General features: G+C 35.6%; 1 protein-coding gene across 1 annotated transcript; it reads right to left on the bottom strand.

Moving 5' to 3' along the window:
- Window positions 1-4723: 4723 nt before the first annotated feature.
- On the bottom strand, window positions 4724-14856 carry LOC114540704. The gene is made up of 17 exons (XM_028560830.1): window positions 14752-14856; window positions 13683-13776; window positions 12882-13035; window positions 12464-12585; window positions 11633-11841; window positions 11246-11438; window positions 10814-10908; window positions 10455-10527; window positions 10124-10348; window positions 9939-9977; window positions 9319-9444; window positions 7495-7540; window positions 7281-7288; window positions 7087-7128; window positions 6486-6558; window positions 5328-5552; window positions 4724-5037 (listed from the first exon to the last, which is right to left on the bottom strand). The coding sequence occupies exons 2-17, from the start codon at window positions 13752-13754 to the stop codon at window positions 4724-4726; spliced, it is 2016 nt and encodes a 671-aa protein (XP_028416631.1). The 5' UTR covers window positions 13755-13776; window positions 14752-14856.
- Window positions 14857-15263: the final 407 nt, after the last annotated feature.

Genomic DNA, 15263 nt, shown 5'->3' on the forward strand with positions numbered 1-15263 from the left:
TCTCTTGTTCCAACTGCATGAGTTGAGGAAAAAATCTGAAACAAGGTCATTACACCCGATGTCGTGTAACAAAACGTCCTATGCTCTTAAACCATAAACTGAATTACAGATATAGGATATTGTTATATTGTTATATTGTTACATCTGGCATAAGCCTTTAAACCTAAGAACTGTCTTTAACTCAATGCTGCATCAGCCTGCATGGTTATTAACCGTTATTTCGGACATGATCGGCGCCGTCTTAGCCACATGCATTGACATTTATTATGTTCATTCCTGATTATACTGGAAGTACACAAATCTCGTTACAGCCAGGGCCGTAACGAATGCATGGGTGATGTTTCGATAAAATGATTATATATTATGAATATTTATATAACCACTCATTATTAGTTCGGTATTAGCCACTTATGCAGGCCCTGTAATCAGCCTGTATATTACTTATACTTATATTTACAGGCCCTGTGCGCCTCATTGGCCCAATAGGCCTAGATGATGATGATGAATTCTTATCCGGCTAAGTTATTGGAAGATCTGCACAACACATAGCTTGGCTTAACTCAAACAAATCTGGGAGTTAGTCTGAGTCAAGTAAAACGAGAAAACAAAAGAAATATCTAAATAAAAACCTTAAGGTGCAGTAATCTGGTCGAAGAAACGATCACGCCCAGCTCTTACACAAACTTTTCAGTACAAACAATGGATTCATGCATGGCATGGTGAAGAAACTGTTCAATATACAGGGTGTATCAAAAAAAACGCAACCACTTAATATTCTAAAATTCATATTGTTCATAAGCTCAATAGATTTTATGCCCCTGGGATTTTAAAATGGCTTCTAATCGTACAGTTCAACTGCTAATAGTCAAATCAGCTAAACTAATAATGGTGCAGCTAACAACCGAACAACGAGTTTTTATTGTCGTGCATGATAACTTGAATGCTAACTGTCGACCTTGTAAAATAAATTGTAAATAAAATTTTACTCGTTAGATACTTTCAATTCAGCTCGTTGGTTTACCCACCCGACTTTGTTTACCGACGATTGTGCCGCTAGAATATGATTACAAGCTTTCTCGCATTCCAGGGGCCAAACGTCTTTTGTGTTGTAGAACAAAGAGGATATTCATGAATATTAAGTGGTTGCGTTTTTTTTGATACACCCTGTATATAATCACCTCATGAAATCAGGGAACCATCATACTGTCAAAATTTCAACACGCAAAATTTCCAAAGATTTGTGCACGATGTCGATGCTGTCTTAACAGTTCACCGGAAATTCACTAAAACCACACTACAGGGTGTATCAGAAAAAACTAGAAGATTTTAAAATGTCCAAAAAACTATCATTTTATCAAAATATCTCAAAAATATATATACGTCTAAGTATTTCAGCATCTTCTGGCTTATCTAACAGTAAAAGCTATCAGAAAAATTAACCTAAAAAAGCGGGAGAACGGTTTGTAAAAGCCTCATTTTTAACCGCTTGCGCAAAGAAAATGAGAGGTTCAAAATCCAAATTCATTTAAAGAGATGAAAGTTTGGACCCTTTTGTGCAATGTATCAAAATTTCAGAAAATTTGATAAACATTAAGTCCGCCGTGAAACGTTTCAAAATTGGACTTTTTCCGTTTTCTCCGCTCTCGCGTAACCTTTTTTCATGCAAGAACGATTAAATGCATGAGTGACGGTTCGAATGACGTACTTAAACATAACAAACAATGAATGCTCTTGTTTCATTGTTTTATTTAACAAAGAGTTCTGGTAATTACACCTGGAGAATGCAAAAGATGTCCTGTTTAGGAATTGCTAGCTTATTTTTCATATCAAACATTAAAAACAGTGCCAAGGCCGCAGTTTACACCACAGCAAAGAGCTTTTTTGGTAACTGAATACCACCGTAGTCATGGGAGTGTAACAAGAGTGCTCGAAAGGTTTCGGGAGGAGTATCCTGACGTACGCTGTCCATCACATGGTACAGTTTACAACAATGTTGCTAAATACCGTACAAACGGGTCAAGCTGTAATCTCAACCGGAAAAGATCAGGACGTCGAAGAACTGCGAGGTCTCAAGAAAACATTGAAGCTGTACGAAATGCGATTGAAAATCAGCAGCCAAATGGAGCGAGAATTAGCGCTCGGCGAAAAGGTCTTGGTTTATCTTCACCCATACCAGATGATACGACGACATCAACTGCTTGCAGGAGATTACCAGCGGCGAGAAAGGTTTTGCCAGTGGCTCATGAACAGACCAGCACGATTTCTTCAGGACGTACTCATTGGTGACGAAGCTGGATTTGCCTTAAATGCCTCTCTTAACACCCATAATATCAGAGAGTACTGCGCTCGTGGTGAACGACCGTTGCACTTTCAGTATGAGCGAAATGATGAACGTCACAAGGTTACTGTTTGGGTCGGATTGATTGGTAATGGATCTGTCATTGGTCCTTTTTTGAGCGCTTGGAACAATTATTTGGAAACCGATTTATTGCTTTAAATCGTGCGGTAGAATGGCCACCGCGATCTTCCGATTTGACTCCTTTGGATTTTTTCCTTTGGGGTTACCTAAAGTCGAAGGTTTATGTCACACCACCGGCAAACTTGGAAGACCTTGAAGCAAGAATTCAACATGAGATGGATATCCTAAGACAGGACAGGCAAATGGTTTGGCGTGCTGTTTTTAGTATGATAAGTAGGGCAGAAGTTTGCGTGCAAAGAAATGGAGGACATGTTGAAAACTAACAACAAATTTTGTAAACTCTGCTCTTGTTTGCAATTGTGTACTGTTTGACTTTTTGTGTAGTTTAATTTTAACAATAGCATTATTAGATACAACATCAATGTAAGGTATAACAATAGCATTGTAAGTACGTCATTCAAACCATCAATCATGCATGTAATCATTCTTGCATGAAAAAAGGTTACGCGAGAGCGGAGTAAACGGAAAAAAGGACAATTTTGAAACGTTTCACGGCGGACTTAATGTTTATCAAATTTTCTGAAATTTTGATACATTGCACAAAAGAGTCCAAACTTTCATCTCTTTAAATGAACTTGGATTTTGAACTTCTCATTTTCTTTGCGCAAGAGATTAAAAATGAGGCTTTTACAAACCGTTTTCCTGCTTTTTTAGGTTAATTTTTCTGATAGTTTTTACTGTTAGATAAGCCAGGAGATGCTAAAATACTTAGAAGTAAATACATTTTTGATATATTTTGATAAAATGATAGTTTTTTGGACGTTTTAAAATCTTCTAGTTTTTTCTGATACACCCTGTATAACGGGCCAGTACTCGTGAAACACTCTCCTGTTGAGCATTGATTAAGTTGGTAGGATTTTATCATACAGTATATTTAATTAATAACAAGTTAAATTATTTACGGGTTATGAATTTTCCAATGTCAATGACCATGCAAAGTAGCCCCGGGGCGCTGGTGCCAATTCTTCAATAACAGTTAAAACAAGTATAGGTAAATTAGCTTGTAGGTAAACCAGGAAGATAAGTTGATACTGCAAAGACTTTTAGGCAATGTGTCTGTAATCGGCTGTAATGAGACGGAAGTTGCCTAAAATATCTCATGCATGGGTATACGAAGCATATCAAATAAGTGAACCATTAATTAAGTAGAACACAAAGTTTGTTCCCTTTGGAAGTTAAAATGCATTCTAAGCTCTGTAATAAAAAAGAACATGGAATTAGTTCAATTGGTTCAAACACTTTCGCATTAATTAACAACGTGTTGTTGATTGTAGACAATGGGAATTGTCAAATTCCAGCGCGATTAACTTTGAATTTCAACGGTGTCAGTTCAGTTTTTTTTTTACTCACCCTGTATAATAAAATTGCTTAACATCAAATGATTGCAAATAGTATTTCTTCCAAGAATATCCCCGGAATCTCCCTCTCCGGTAGTAACCAATTTCTATCAGTTCTAAATACATGTCTGGTATTGTCTGCCCATAGAATATAGACGACGAGCATGGCATAAAAACGCCACACGCGAGTTAATACAGCTTTGCATAGCATGTGGTCCCGCGATAGCGTCAACGTTGTCATTCTTTTATCCCCTTCAAATTAATGAGGCACTTTCACGGCAACTGCAACAGCTGTTCAGTTCATTACTTTCATAGTTTATATGGAACTGCATGCAATATCAGCCAGATGTTTGAGGTTCTTAGCAAAATTGAAACGTTTTGTATGATTATTTCAAAGTCCTGGCAGCACAATTAATTTCTCGTAGCTTATTTCTAGCAAAATAATTGACTAGCGACGTCGAACAAACTGCGGCGTAGATCGTAAACCCCCTAATATTCCGTTGAATTATATACATGCAGTGCTGTCAGTGCTTAAACATACTTGTCATAAGTCAAACCAATTAACCTATGAAAGTTTCAATATACCAATGAAAGACAAGTTCGCGCAAAATCAACTTTGTTTGATCACAAGTGAAAAGATTGGAACGGGTTTTACATCTTCTGAGTCAAATTATTAACCGGTGGGAGATTGGCTTCCAGCAATATTGAATTAATTAAAAAGCCCCATAACTATGGAAAAAACGTGGAAAGCCGCCATCTTGGGACTCTAAACGTCGCTGGATATGCGACGCTCTGAATGAGTATATGATATATAATAGGATTATGATGTTCTGAGTTTGCTAAAAACTAAAAACCCTTTGAATAAAATTAGTTTTTAAGCTAATTACATGCATAGTTTAGCTGAATGTCACACATAATAATAAACTTCAACTTCATTGGGAGTGAAATTGGCACTGCCAGCCAATAGTGCTCGGGTATTACTGTAGCCAGATGGAGCACGGTAGGTGTAACCAATAGCTGCATGTGAATTTCTGTTCTTGTTAGCATTGTTTGAGATATATAGATCATGTCCGCCACCAAACGTTGGCCCATATGTCGGGTTTGTGTAAATTGCAAGATGACTGTATCTGTAGACTGCTGATCTAAATGGACTCAAGTTGTCTTTGTTGCGCAGAGAGAAAATGTAGTTGCTCGAGCTTGATCGGTAACCGTCACTGGACCCTAAAATTACAATTAAGCTCATTACAGCGAGGTTTGGTAGTCCATGATAAAAATATTAAATATAAGAGAGCTAATTTATTCCAATTGTGGGTGTCCACCTGGAATAATTTTGAACTACATTCATTGCTTCAAGCTGTTCAAACGCCCTCGGGTGCCACCCATTGATTCGCGGAAGATCAGGAAGCACAGTATGGAAGAGTGGGGTTAAAATAATATAATCATCTTACAACACTCTGTCAACGTTCCCTGTTTCAGAACCTCGTAACATATTTTTATGTCATAAAACTTACCACCCCATTGATAGGTTGAGTATCCACCGAAGATATAATTCCCAACTTTAACCAAAGTTATTGTTTTCCCTCTATTGTCGCATCGTGCATGAAATACACGCGAATCCCAGCCATCCAGTGAAGTTCTCCAACAGCATATTAGCGTATTGAAAGAAAACCATTGTTTCAACAGATTAAGGAAACTTCCAGGTTGACCTTTCAGGACTGTGGAAGCCAGAATATCACCTAATCGTGAAAGGCAGAAATCTAAGGCTTGTACCGTGTGTCCCCTTAAAAAATACCCTCTATTGAAATCATTTTTTTGCTGTTAAGGGTACTTTTTTAGAGACACATACATTGTACGTATAGTTGCATGTTGATATCAGAAACTTCAGAAAACGAATATCCTAATTATGCAAGAGCATTAAAAACTGGCGAACAGTCATTAAGCTTTATAACGCTACACGAATTATTGTTGAATCGTCATCAAACGATCAAGCATGCATTTGCATTAGTGTAACATTAGCCGTACGTCATTAAACAAAGGGGAATTAGAAGACAGATGTTTGCTCAGTACTAAAGGTAGGGAAGGATAGTAACTCATACCAATAGTTAGAGAGCAAATTCTCAAATGTCAATGCTATAGGAGCCAGATGGCTGTATTTTTCATTGCTTAATATATTATATATCATAACAGATATATTGTTTCCATTCGTTTAATCGCGATTTATTAAATTTATTGATCGGTATTTTAAAAACCAAATCTCACATATGACGACGTTTAATTACACTTCAAGCATTATCTGTTATATAGCTATGGCTATATATAATATAATTATAATCAACTTGAAATTAAATAATGAAACGTCGTAATGGGTAAGGTCTATTTTAATTCTCTTCATTATACTGGGTGTATATAAAAAAAAATGCAACCACTCAGTGTTCATATATGTTCGCTTCGTAAGGATCGTAAGATCGTAGGCCCTTGGGAATTATAAGGTTGCGCTTTTTTTATACACCCTGTAGTTTAATGTATAGGTTAATTTTGCCAGTCCTGGTAATTCAACCCTTACAATTCCAGTATGCGCCTGCGATTACAGTCATTACAGTCATTACACTGAAGAACTTTTGAAAAATTAGATCTATTGCAGAAATAAAAATCCATGTATAAATACATACGCGAATACACGAGACGTATCTTTCCATCCAAGGTTTGATTGAACCTGTCAAATTTGCTCTCTATGTCGATTATCTTAAAATATAATGCAAAATTGATAGATAATAGAGATAGGAATCGATAATTCAGCTCATTATTGCACTGCGTGCGTTAACTATTTTCCTTTATTACCAACTACGTTATTTGTATAACACATGCATCCACCTTTTACACAGATCACTCCTTGTTGCTCAGAGTAGTTTAATTATATCTGTTCATTTACAGTTTTCGTGGTTTTATTTAACAGCCAACTATAATTGCATATTTATAATTAAGAGTATAAACCTAAAGTAAGGGTATTCGCAAAGTATACAAAATATATTGTTGTAGAACTTACATATTTTTCACTGAAGAGTTTTTCGGATAAGGGAAATTATACCAAGAGCCCGCGGACCGAATTCTACTTATAACCGTCATCAACATATAGGTGCAGTAACAGATAAGTTCCGAATATAAAAATTGTGTCCGGATTGGCGATTATTTACTACACTATAAATCTATAATTATAACACTTTTAAAAATTGTTTTTCGATAAAAAAATAATAAAATATTGCATGCAGATACCTCGTTGCTCTTGGCGTTGATTTGTCTTTGCAAGTTCGAAACCTGCAATTAATGCAAATAATTGGATGCAAAAATTATGAAAGGAAATCAAAGACAATGCCATTCCATTTTTTAAAAATATATTTATATATATAATATTTCTCTTCCAAAAATTCCAAATAATCAATAATCTCTTCCAAACCAGTTTAGTTCACCTCTTGTGCTAAATAAAAAATTAAAAAATATACCCGATAAGCTTATATTTATATGCACTATCACATATAAATGAGGTTGCCCCGAAGCAGAACGAAAAAGTTGAAAGGCTTGAATCTTTATCTTTCTATCTACTTGGTGGTTCAGACGCTTGCCTTCAGATTCATACCCCTACTTTTCTTAATTTTTACAATATACAAATATTTCAAACCAAACCTTGAGCAGAACGAGCGTTTCTTAATTCATTTTCTAATTGCAAAATCTGTCAATTAAAAGGTCAAGTGATTGATTTAAAAAAAATGTCATTCTGTGTACAAAAAATTGTTTGATGCTTTATCACGTCCTGTGTATGAGCCGCTCCGTATAAGCTCAGGAACAGGCGTAGGAACTAGGGGGGTGGGTGGGGGACGTCCCCCGCAACTTTCATTGTTATGGAGATAAGTACTCTTTCTGCACGACTAACATTTTTACGAAGTTTCTACGAAAGATATATTATATAGCTTATCGGAATGAATGTGATAAAAAAATTGTCAAAACTGCACATCCCGCTGCAGAGTGGGGCTTTTTTCCAAAAATTTCTGGTTTGTCGCGTGCCCCGTATTACCTACGGGAAATACCACTAACGGAATGTTTAGCTAGTAGAAAAATTATTTTCTTGACAGTAATTTCTTGTATAAACTAGGGATCCAAGGATAGCGCAAAGTTTTGATGTCCTGTAATACCTAAGCAACACGTTTTCCCAACATAAACATTTTGACTTATGCCAGTAAAAATATAATGAACCAGGTTAAACATTAATCAAAAGGAAATTACTCAAAGTACTCAAGTTACGTTAGTCGCGGATACCGGTATTGTCACTATTAAATTATAATTTTAGTTGCGCATGTAAACCGGGCGCGATTTTCTCAGTTTAGTCTCTTTTCTTCGTCAAACAACTGTGACTACATTCACTACATTTATATGATGGCAACAATTTATCCGTCATTTCATAAGAATAGCCAAAATAGTTGCGTTGTAAATAATGTAAAAAAACCGGTGCATATTATGTCTATGATGTGGATACTTCGACGCGTAAATCGATACAAAACAATATACTTATAATCAATACTGTATACCGCCAAAATGATTTGATTACTGCACAATGCCCGTTTTGTATAGTATCATTTATGTACTGTATGCAGAATACAAGGTATCGACTTGCTATCGACAAAATATATATTTGTCATTCGTGTAAGAGATTAGAGATCTATCAATACATAAACAACACAGCGTCGTTTCTTCCTAACCTCTTATGAAGCTCTATTTATGGAATAAACCTTCCAAATTATATTTGTGTCGAATTGAATGCTCGTATTTCATAACATAAGTTCATAAATTGCGTAGATTCTCAAAGAATTGCACGATTTTTACGCCCGGAATGTTTTGAAGCAATGCTCGTCGCTCCTCGTTTCTTTACATCGTGAATAATGTTGAAGGCTCGACGGCACATGCGCAGTTGCGACGTATAGGAAAAAAATCGGGTGTTCCGGGGGCAAATCTGCGCAAATCCCTTTGAAACAAAACCCAAACCGCGGAAAAGCAATGCTTCAAAATTTACAGTAACGGTCAAAATTCCTCAATATTTTGGTGAACTTAGCAAAAGGGATGTAGAGAATTAATAAATAAAGCAAGTTAAACTGATTTAAAAACTTTAAATTACTGATCATATACAAAAAGGTACTATACGCATAAATCAATCTACCCCCCGTAAAGTTTACACTATGACTGACTGTCTGACTGACTGACTGACTGACTGACTGACTGACTGACTGACTGACTGACTGACTGACTGACTGACTGTCTGACTGACTGACTGACTGACTGACTGACTGTCTGACTGACTTACTGACTCGTTTGAATTTTCGCCACTCATCACAATACTGCAAAGTTTCTCAAACTTTGCACTAAAAAGTGCCATTGAGTACCTGAGCCCCCCCCCAACTTTTATAACCTTGCTTCTATCCCTTGCGGCGAGGTAAGTTTCACCTTTCCTTTTCTTACCTTACGCTGATCCGCTACTCTTCGCCAAGCATCTCGTGATCTTAAATAAAGTCGATCCGTGTCTTTTCTGAAGGCAAGTAGTCCGGTTATATCAGGTAATGGTTTATCACTTGGAACGACAGCAACCTGAGATGTTCAAACATGACTAATTATTAAAATAACAATAAGTTATATTCGTAGTTTTATACCGTTCACAGTTGGATGTTCGTAGTGTGGTTTAAATAACAAGTTTTTCATGGTCTTTTTTTTATTTCCATCCTGATATTTAGCGCACCGAATTTCCTAGTCCGAATTTCAAAAATAATTGCAAATGCAAAAGAGCATTTCATAGAGCGCGTAGAAGCCGCATATTATTTCGCCATGTTAATTGAACTTCAGATTGCATGAAGCCGCATGACTGCACGCAAATATAGAAGTATTCTATTTCAACAATCACCTTGACATGCTAAAATTATTCCAAATAGAGTATTTTTTTGCGGACCCTGTATTTACCATTTCCTTTGACTTTCATGATCAAAATACATTATTTTAGGAGCCTGAATACACACAGTAGGAATATTTTAATATTCCAAGCGTTGAGCTACTTTGGGTATTACCTAATCAATCGACATAGTACATACCCCATCATTCAAAAGCACTGTTTGTTGGTTACACCGCCCCTAAAAATATAAATGTTAGCTACAGATGAATTAATAATTATAGGGAATTAGTGTTAAAACAATTTTCTATAGAATTTTTATTCAAATAATATAAGTGAAATTGTTTGTGCAGTCGAGGTCTACAACGACGTTTGTGAAAAAAATACCTTGACTGGAGTAGGGTTTCCATTTATCAGTTTAAACCATTCAGGTTGATCATTGTCTCCTTGTTTTTGAAATTCCATACATTTTTTCCAGACATTTTTGGGAATGGCAGTCCTTACCCAAAACCAGACGTGAACATTTTTTAGAACAGTTCCACCGTTAAAAGCTTGGCATTCGTCTGAACAGTAATCTTTTGCACCGCCATATGGCCCAAAACAAGCACAGCACTGTAATTGCAATTTATTGATTGCAAGACAAAACATTAATAAGATTAGTTTATGGAAAACTATAGCTCATTCGACTTCCTTTCCTTATATATTTCCGGAGATTTACCTTGCCTTTATCACATCCAACGAAGGAAGTTGAATTATACGCTGTACCCGAGACTGGTCCATTTGCACTGTAGCTAAAATTATAGATGTCGCCAATTTCTCGTTATACACGTTCAAAATTACTATATAACTTTTTATCTAAAAACATCAGCATAGCTAAAAAGAGCGAGTGTGGTTAGAGTTTAGAATAATAAATTCTGCGAATAGGTGAGAGTAAAAGAGTTAGTGGCATTTCATTCCCTCTCCGAATTAAGACTCTAAAACCCTTTAGCAATTATATACTACATCAAAAGTATGACAAAACCTTATAATAATTAATCAATACCCTTTCGTATATTGACTCATAATATATTCCTATACCTGAATGCACCAAAATAGTCTACTTGAATTGGAAGATCACGGATGTAAGCAAATCCAAGACGACATGGGCTTTGTAGACAAGAGTTCATGCTTGCCTGAATAAAAATTAGCATGAAATGAAAAATTTTTTCTAAATTTTGTATGAACCTACTGCTCGACCTGTTTCTTCTATATTCATGTATATGGTGTAACAGAAAAGGCGCGCTATTTCTATTAAGTACTTAATTTCATAAACTACATTAGTAAAGCGAACAATATTGATACTAATAAAGAAACAAGAGAAAATCGAACCGGCAAAATAAGCCATGTTTAATAGTCATGTGATTTTGTAACATGGACAACCTTTTTGACAACGACTATAAAGATATATTTAGGCAGTTACGCCTCCATACACGCATTCTTCGCGCATTAAAATCAGTAACTGAAACATACCCAACCGAATTTGGTTGCTGCATGGTACGGGACACCAAATTTAGCGCAACGAAAGTTCGTAGTAACAATCTTCTCCGTCATTAGGTCTTTCACATGAGCAATATCCCCAATGCCAGGCGAGTTAGCATCGCATCCTTTCTCTGCCATTAACATAAGGTTCTTTAGAGGTCGCTTGCTGTTCAATCTGTATGACCTATAATATATATATGATATGGTAAACAATTACTTCTTTTGTTTTTAGTAATATGAAATTTTGAAATTATGAAATATATTCAATAATTATTTAATATCTTGTATAAACGAGTTCTTGCCATTTTGGTCAGCGTTACACCGACTTATCATGCATGAAACAAAATAAATACGTCATAATTGTTTGAAACTTCTTACCAATGTGCTTTTGTATCTTTAAATTCCGCACTTGATGATACCTGAACCCGGATGTCTAAAATTGGAGTATTTCCTAGAACACTTGACCAGCGCGGTGAATCGAATGGATCTACTGGTTTATTAGTAGACGGAACATTCCACGTGACAGAAGAATTTTGGTAACCAAATAGGATGAAACCTCCCCCATCGGTAGTCATGTCGCACCATACCTATTGTTAGTCAAAAATATAATCATACTTTAATTTGATTAACCCAATACATTAGTTTGTCTTGAATATGCGATGATAAATTTAGATTCAGTCCTATATATTAGTTCTACATAATTTGCAATGTTGAATTCGCGTAAGTACGCCAAATCAAATTCGCGTCAAATTCCCAAATGTGCAAAACATACTGGATTATTTCGGAATATCCAAGTTATAGCCTGCATGAGTATACTCATGCTCAGGATAGGCCTCTCAGAAAGACCTTAATAGAGAACAGATTGTGATTTACAACATAATGGTTCGTGTAAATAGCAATCTCCAAATATCTCCAAATGATTTTTCAAAAGGTACTATTGTGTTTATCAGGAACGTTTATACTATAAAATGTCAAATTTCACGCCTTGTATTTTTGTCGTTAAGTCCAATTCCATGCTAATGTCGAACGAAATTTGTCATCCAGGCATGTGAGACAGATATATCAATATACATGCACCCCGCCCCAAATTAAGCTTCTAGCTACAGCCTTGCTAACGAAATTTAAATTTCTAGGAAGTGTTCTAAAGTCAAATACATCATACAACAAAGATTGGTAGAATGTATGTTAATTAAACAAGTTATTTCTAACCTTCTTTGGAGTCGCCTCATTTAAATGAATCCAATAGAAACCATCTTTTGCATTGAACCTTTTATTCAAAATATCTGCGCAATCATAACTTGGGTTGATAAATTCTCCGAGAGTCATCGAACCTTGAAAGTCAAAACAGAGTCAACTTTCTGAATACTGCCCGGCTCCTCTCCAGGCCTTTCTTGGTTTCGGTAAATGGATATTTTTAAATTGCTTCCCATTATTCCCCATTATTACGCTTTACTCAATTGCAAGCTTCCATTACCCCCCTCTGCAGTTGGTGCGAGGCAGCCCTCGATACCTTTTGGGTTTCGAATTTTGGGTTGTTTCCACTTCCTATTTATAGATACCCGTATGCGTTCTCTCGTAAAACGAGAATTCAACTCACCCCACTTATACGACTGTTGTTATTTCTTACCGTCTGTACTTTTCCATTTGAACACTCCTTTTACTTGGGAGCAAATAAAAAGACTGTCTTCATCTTCACGGTTTTTCACCAGTTTTAGTTTACCGTGATTGGTTTTATTGCATAACCCAGGGTCATATCCGGTTACAATGTCTACCGCGTCATTCTAAATAATTTTATAATGAATAAATATCGCAAAGTGCTAGCGTAATGTAAAAGTTCATAAAACGTTTATAACTAAATTCATGCTATTGGCCCTACGAAGAATATAGGTTCCATATTCTTACTTAGTTCTCACTGAACCCAGACTGAAATTTTAATTCGTAATCACAACTTCAAAATATGTAGCGAACAACCCACAGCTTATAAATACATAGAGGCAATGGTGCTCAATTGCCGGTGAATTACAATCAATTGATAGATATATTTGTGAAATGAGTCTAACTATTACACATCTGTAATTCTCCACAAAGATCTCATGAATTAGTAATTCATATCCCTTTGATACACTTTAGTCGATATAGTTTAGTATATTCATAAGTCATAACTTAGTTACACACGCGCAATCTATTCATTTCACAAGCACATTAAACTCGCGGTACTACGTACTCGCCATCGTAAATACCCTACTAGTACATATATAGAAAGACCTGAAAATATCTAAAAATACAAAGTCATTGATTCAGAGAAATATTTTGAGCTCCAGTGGTGTACGTATTCCAAACAGCTGCGCGCGTTCATGCGCGAACATATATCGATTAAAAAATACAACATAGCTATAGACCTAGTTCAAATATTTATTTGTATATATACCTCTGATAAAGCACCCGCCAATATTGGTAAAATTACCAAAACTGATGGTAAACACCAAAGAGCAAAACGCATTTCTTTAATTAAGATTGAAAATCTGAAAAATAAAATGACTTTTAGTTCATTTCAAAATAGGAATATGCGCAGTAGATATATTGTAGATGCTATAGCCACCTCAACATATAATTATTTTATTAACTTCGGAAACCAAGTTATAGTAAATCAAGGTGAATTTATGAAACAAAGCTTTTTTATATAGATTAAACTACAGATCGCTGTACGTGTTGCACAGAATCTATAGTTATTATTTTTAAAATCGCAATATATTTTGCACATTTAAAAGCCTTGAAAAAGCCTAATAAAATGGCAGAATTATATATCATTCAATATGAAGAGCTACTCGTTGAGATATTCCTTAGTAATTTTGAGGTTGGAGAGATTTGAACTTCTCCGTGCACACCGTACTGAAAAAGCGCGATACTTGATACATACTATGGTACTGCTGCAGTCAAGACTTAAGAGCATTCTCCGGTCGTCATTGGGCGAAGGGGACTCAAATTTGGGGCATGCTGACAGCATCGGCCATTGCCCATGCATCATAACTCTTTGATTTAAGGTTTATTTATCATAAGTGCAATATACCTGCCTATGTGGTGCAATATATAAATGAAATTTTCAGTTTTTAATTAGTCACAGCCGATCGATGACCACGCCAATTTATCAACAAAATTAACGCACTAGCACAAAAGTCCCCACTTTAACTTTCTTTGCTGCAACGGCTCTCCCTTAAATCACCCAGCATACGGTAAAAATATTTCCCAAAGTTGCTATAGGTATAGTGTAGGTTTCTTTTAATTTCTTATTATACATATGTGTATATGTGAAATTCAATACATTCATATTTTAGATCGTTTAAAAACTGTCTTGAACAGTCAATATTTACCAATTGATAAATTCGCTGTATAAGATGGATTTTAGCAAATACTACTATGAATAACTATATGTAAAATAGGAAAACACATTCATAGTGATAAATGAATATTAATTGGATATACAAAGATATTCCTAATACCTTCACTTTAAATTTGACCAAAGCTCTCTGCAGTTTCCAAATAACTTCGTGTCTGAGAGTTTGATGCTTAACACCTGTACTTATCATTATATCGGACGTACCAGGAAGTCCGAAAATGAAACCGTATACTTCATTAGGTGCATGGTGATAGATCCTGCATTATAAATATATAGTGACAGTATATCTAATGATGGTATGTAGGAAATAATATGAGCAGCATAACAAATAATGAGCAGCTGGAGTTTTTTTTGAGGGAGAAAAATCGAATATTTTCGGTGGAACTGTTAAGTGCAACTAATTAAAATTCCATCCGAAACTAAATGTTCTCTCCCTCTTGAGTTTAAGAAAAATTCTCTGAGACAAGGTCATGACCTCTGCTGTCGTATACTTCCTGTAATCAAAAAATCAAAACGTATGTTTTCTATATATGTTCAATGCTTTTGAACAGTATGTTGAATACTTGGACTGAATCATATATATGCCTGAGGATATTGTTGCATCTTGCGAAAAAA

The sequence above is a fragment of the Dendronephthya gigantea genome, unplaced genomic scaffold (genome assembly GCF_004324835.1).
Source record: "Dendronephthya gigantea isolate DGI-Jeju-01 unplaced genomic scaffold, DenGig_1.0 000248F, whole genome shotgun sequence".
NCBI lineage: Eukaryota > Metazoa > Cnidaria > Anthozoa > Malacalcyonacea > Nephtheidae > Dendronephthya > Dendronephthya gigantea.

Coding starts and splice junctions, on each gene's coding strand:
- LOC114540704 (XM_028560830.1), bottom strand. CDS start 13,754: ATGCGTTTTGCTCTTTGGTGTTTACCATCAGTTTTGGTAATTTTACCA. Junction 10,528..10,813: donor GACTATTTTGGTGCATTCAG/GTATAGGAATAT, acceptor CTATAATTTTAG/CTACAGTGCAAATGGACCAG. Junction 6,559..7,086: donor TCAACGCCAAGAGCAACGAG/GTATCTGCATGC, acceptor TTATATTTTAAG/ATAATCGACATAGAGAGCAA.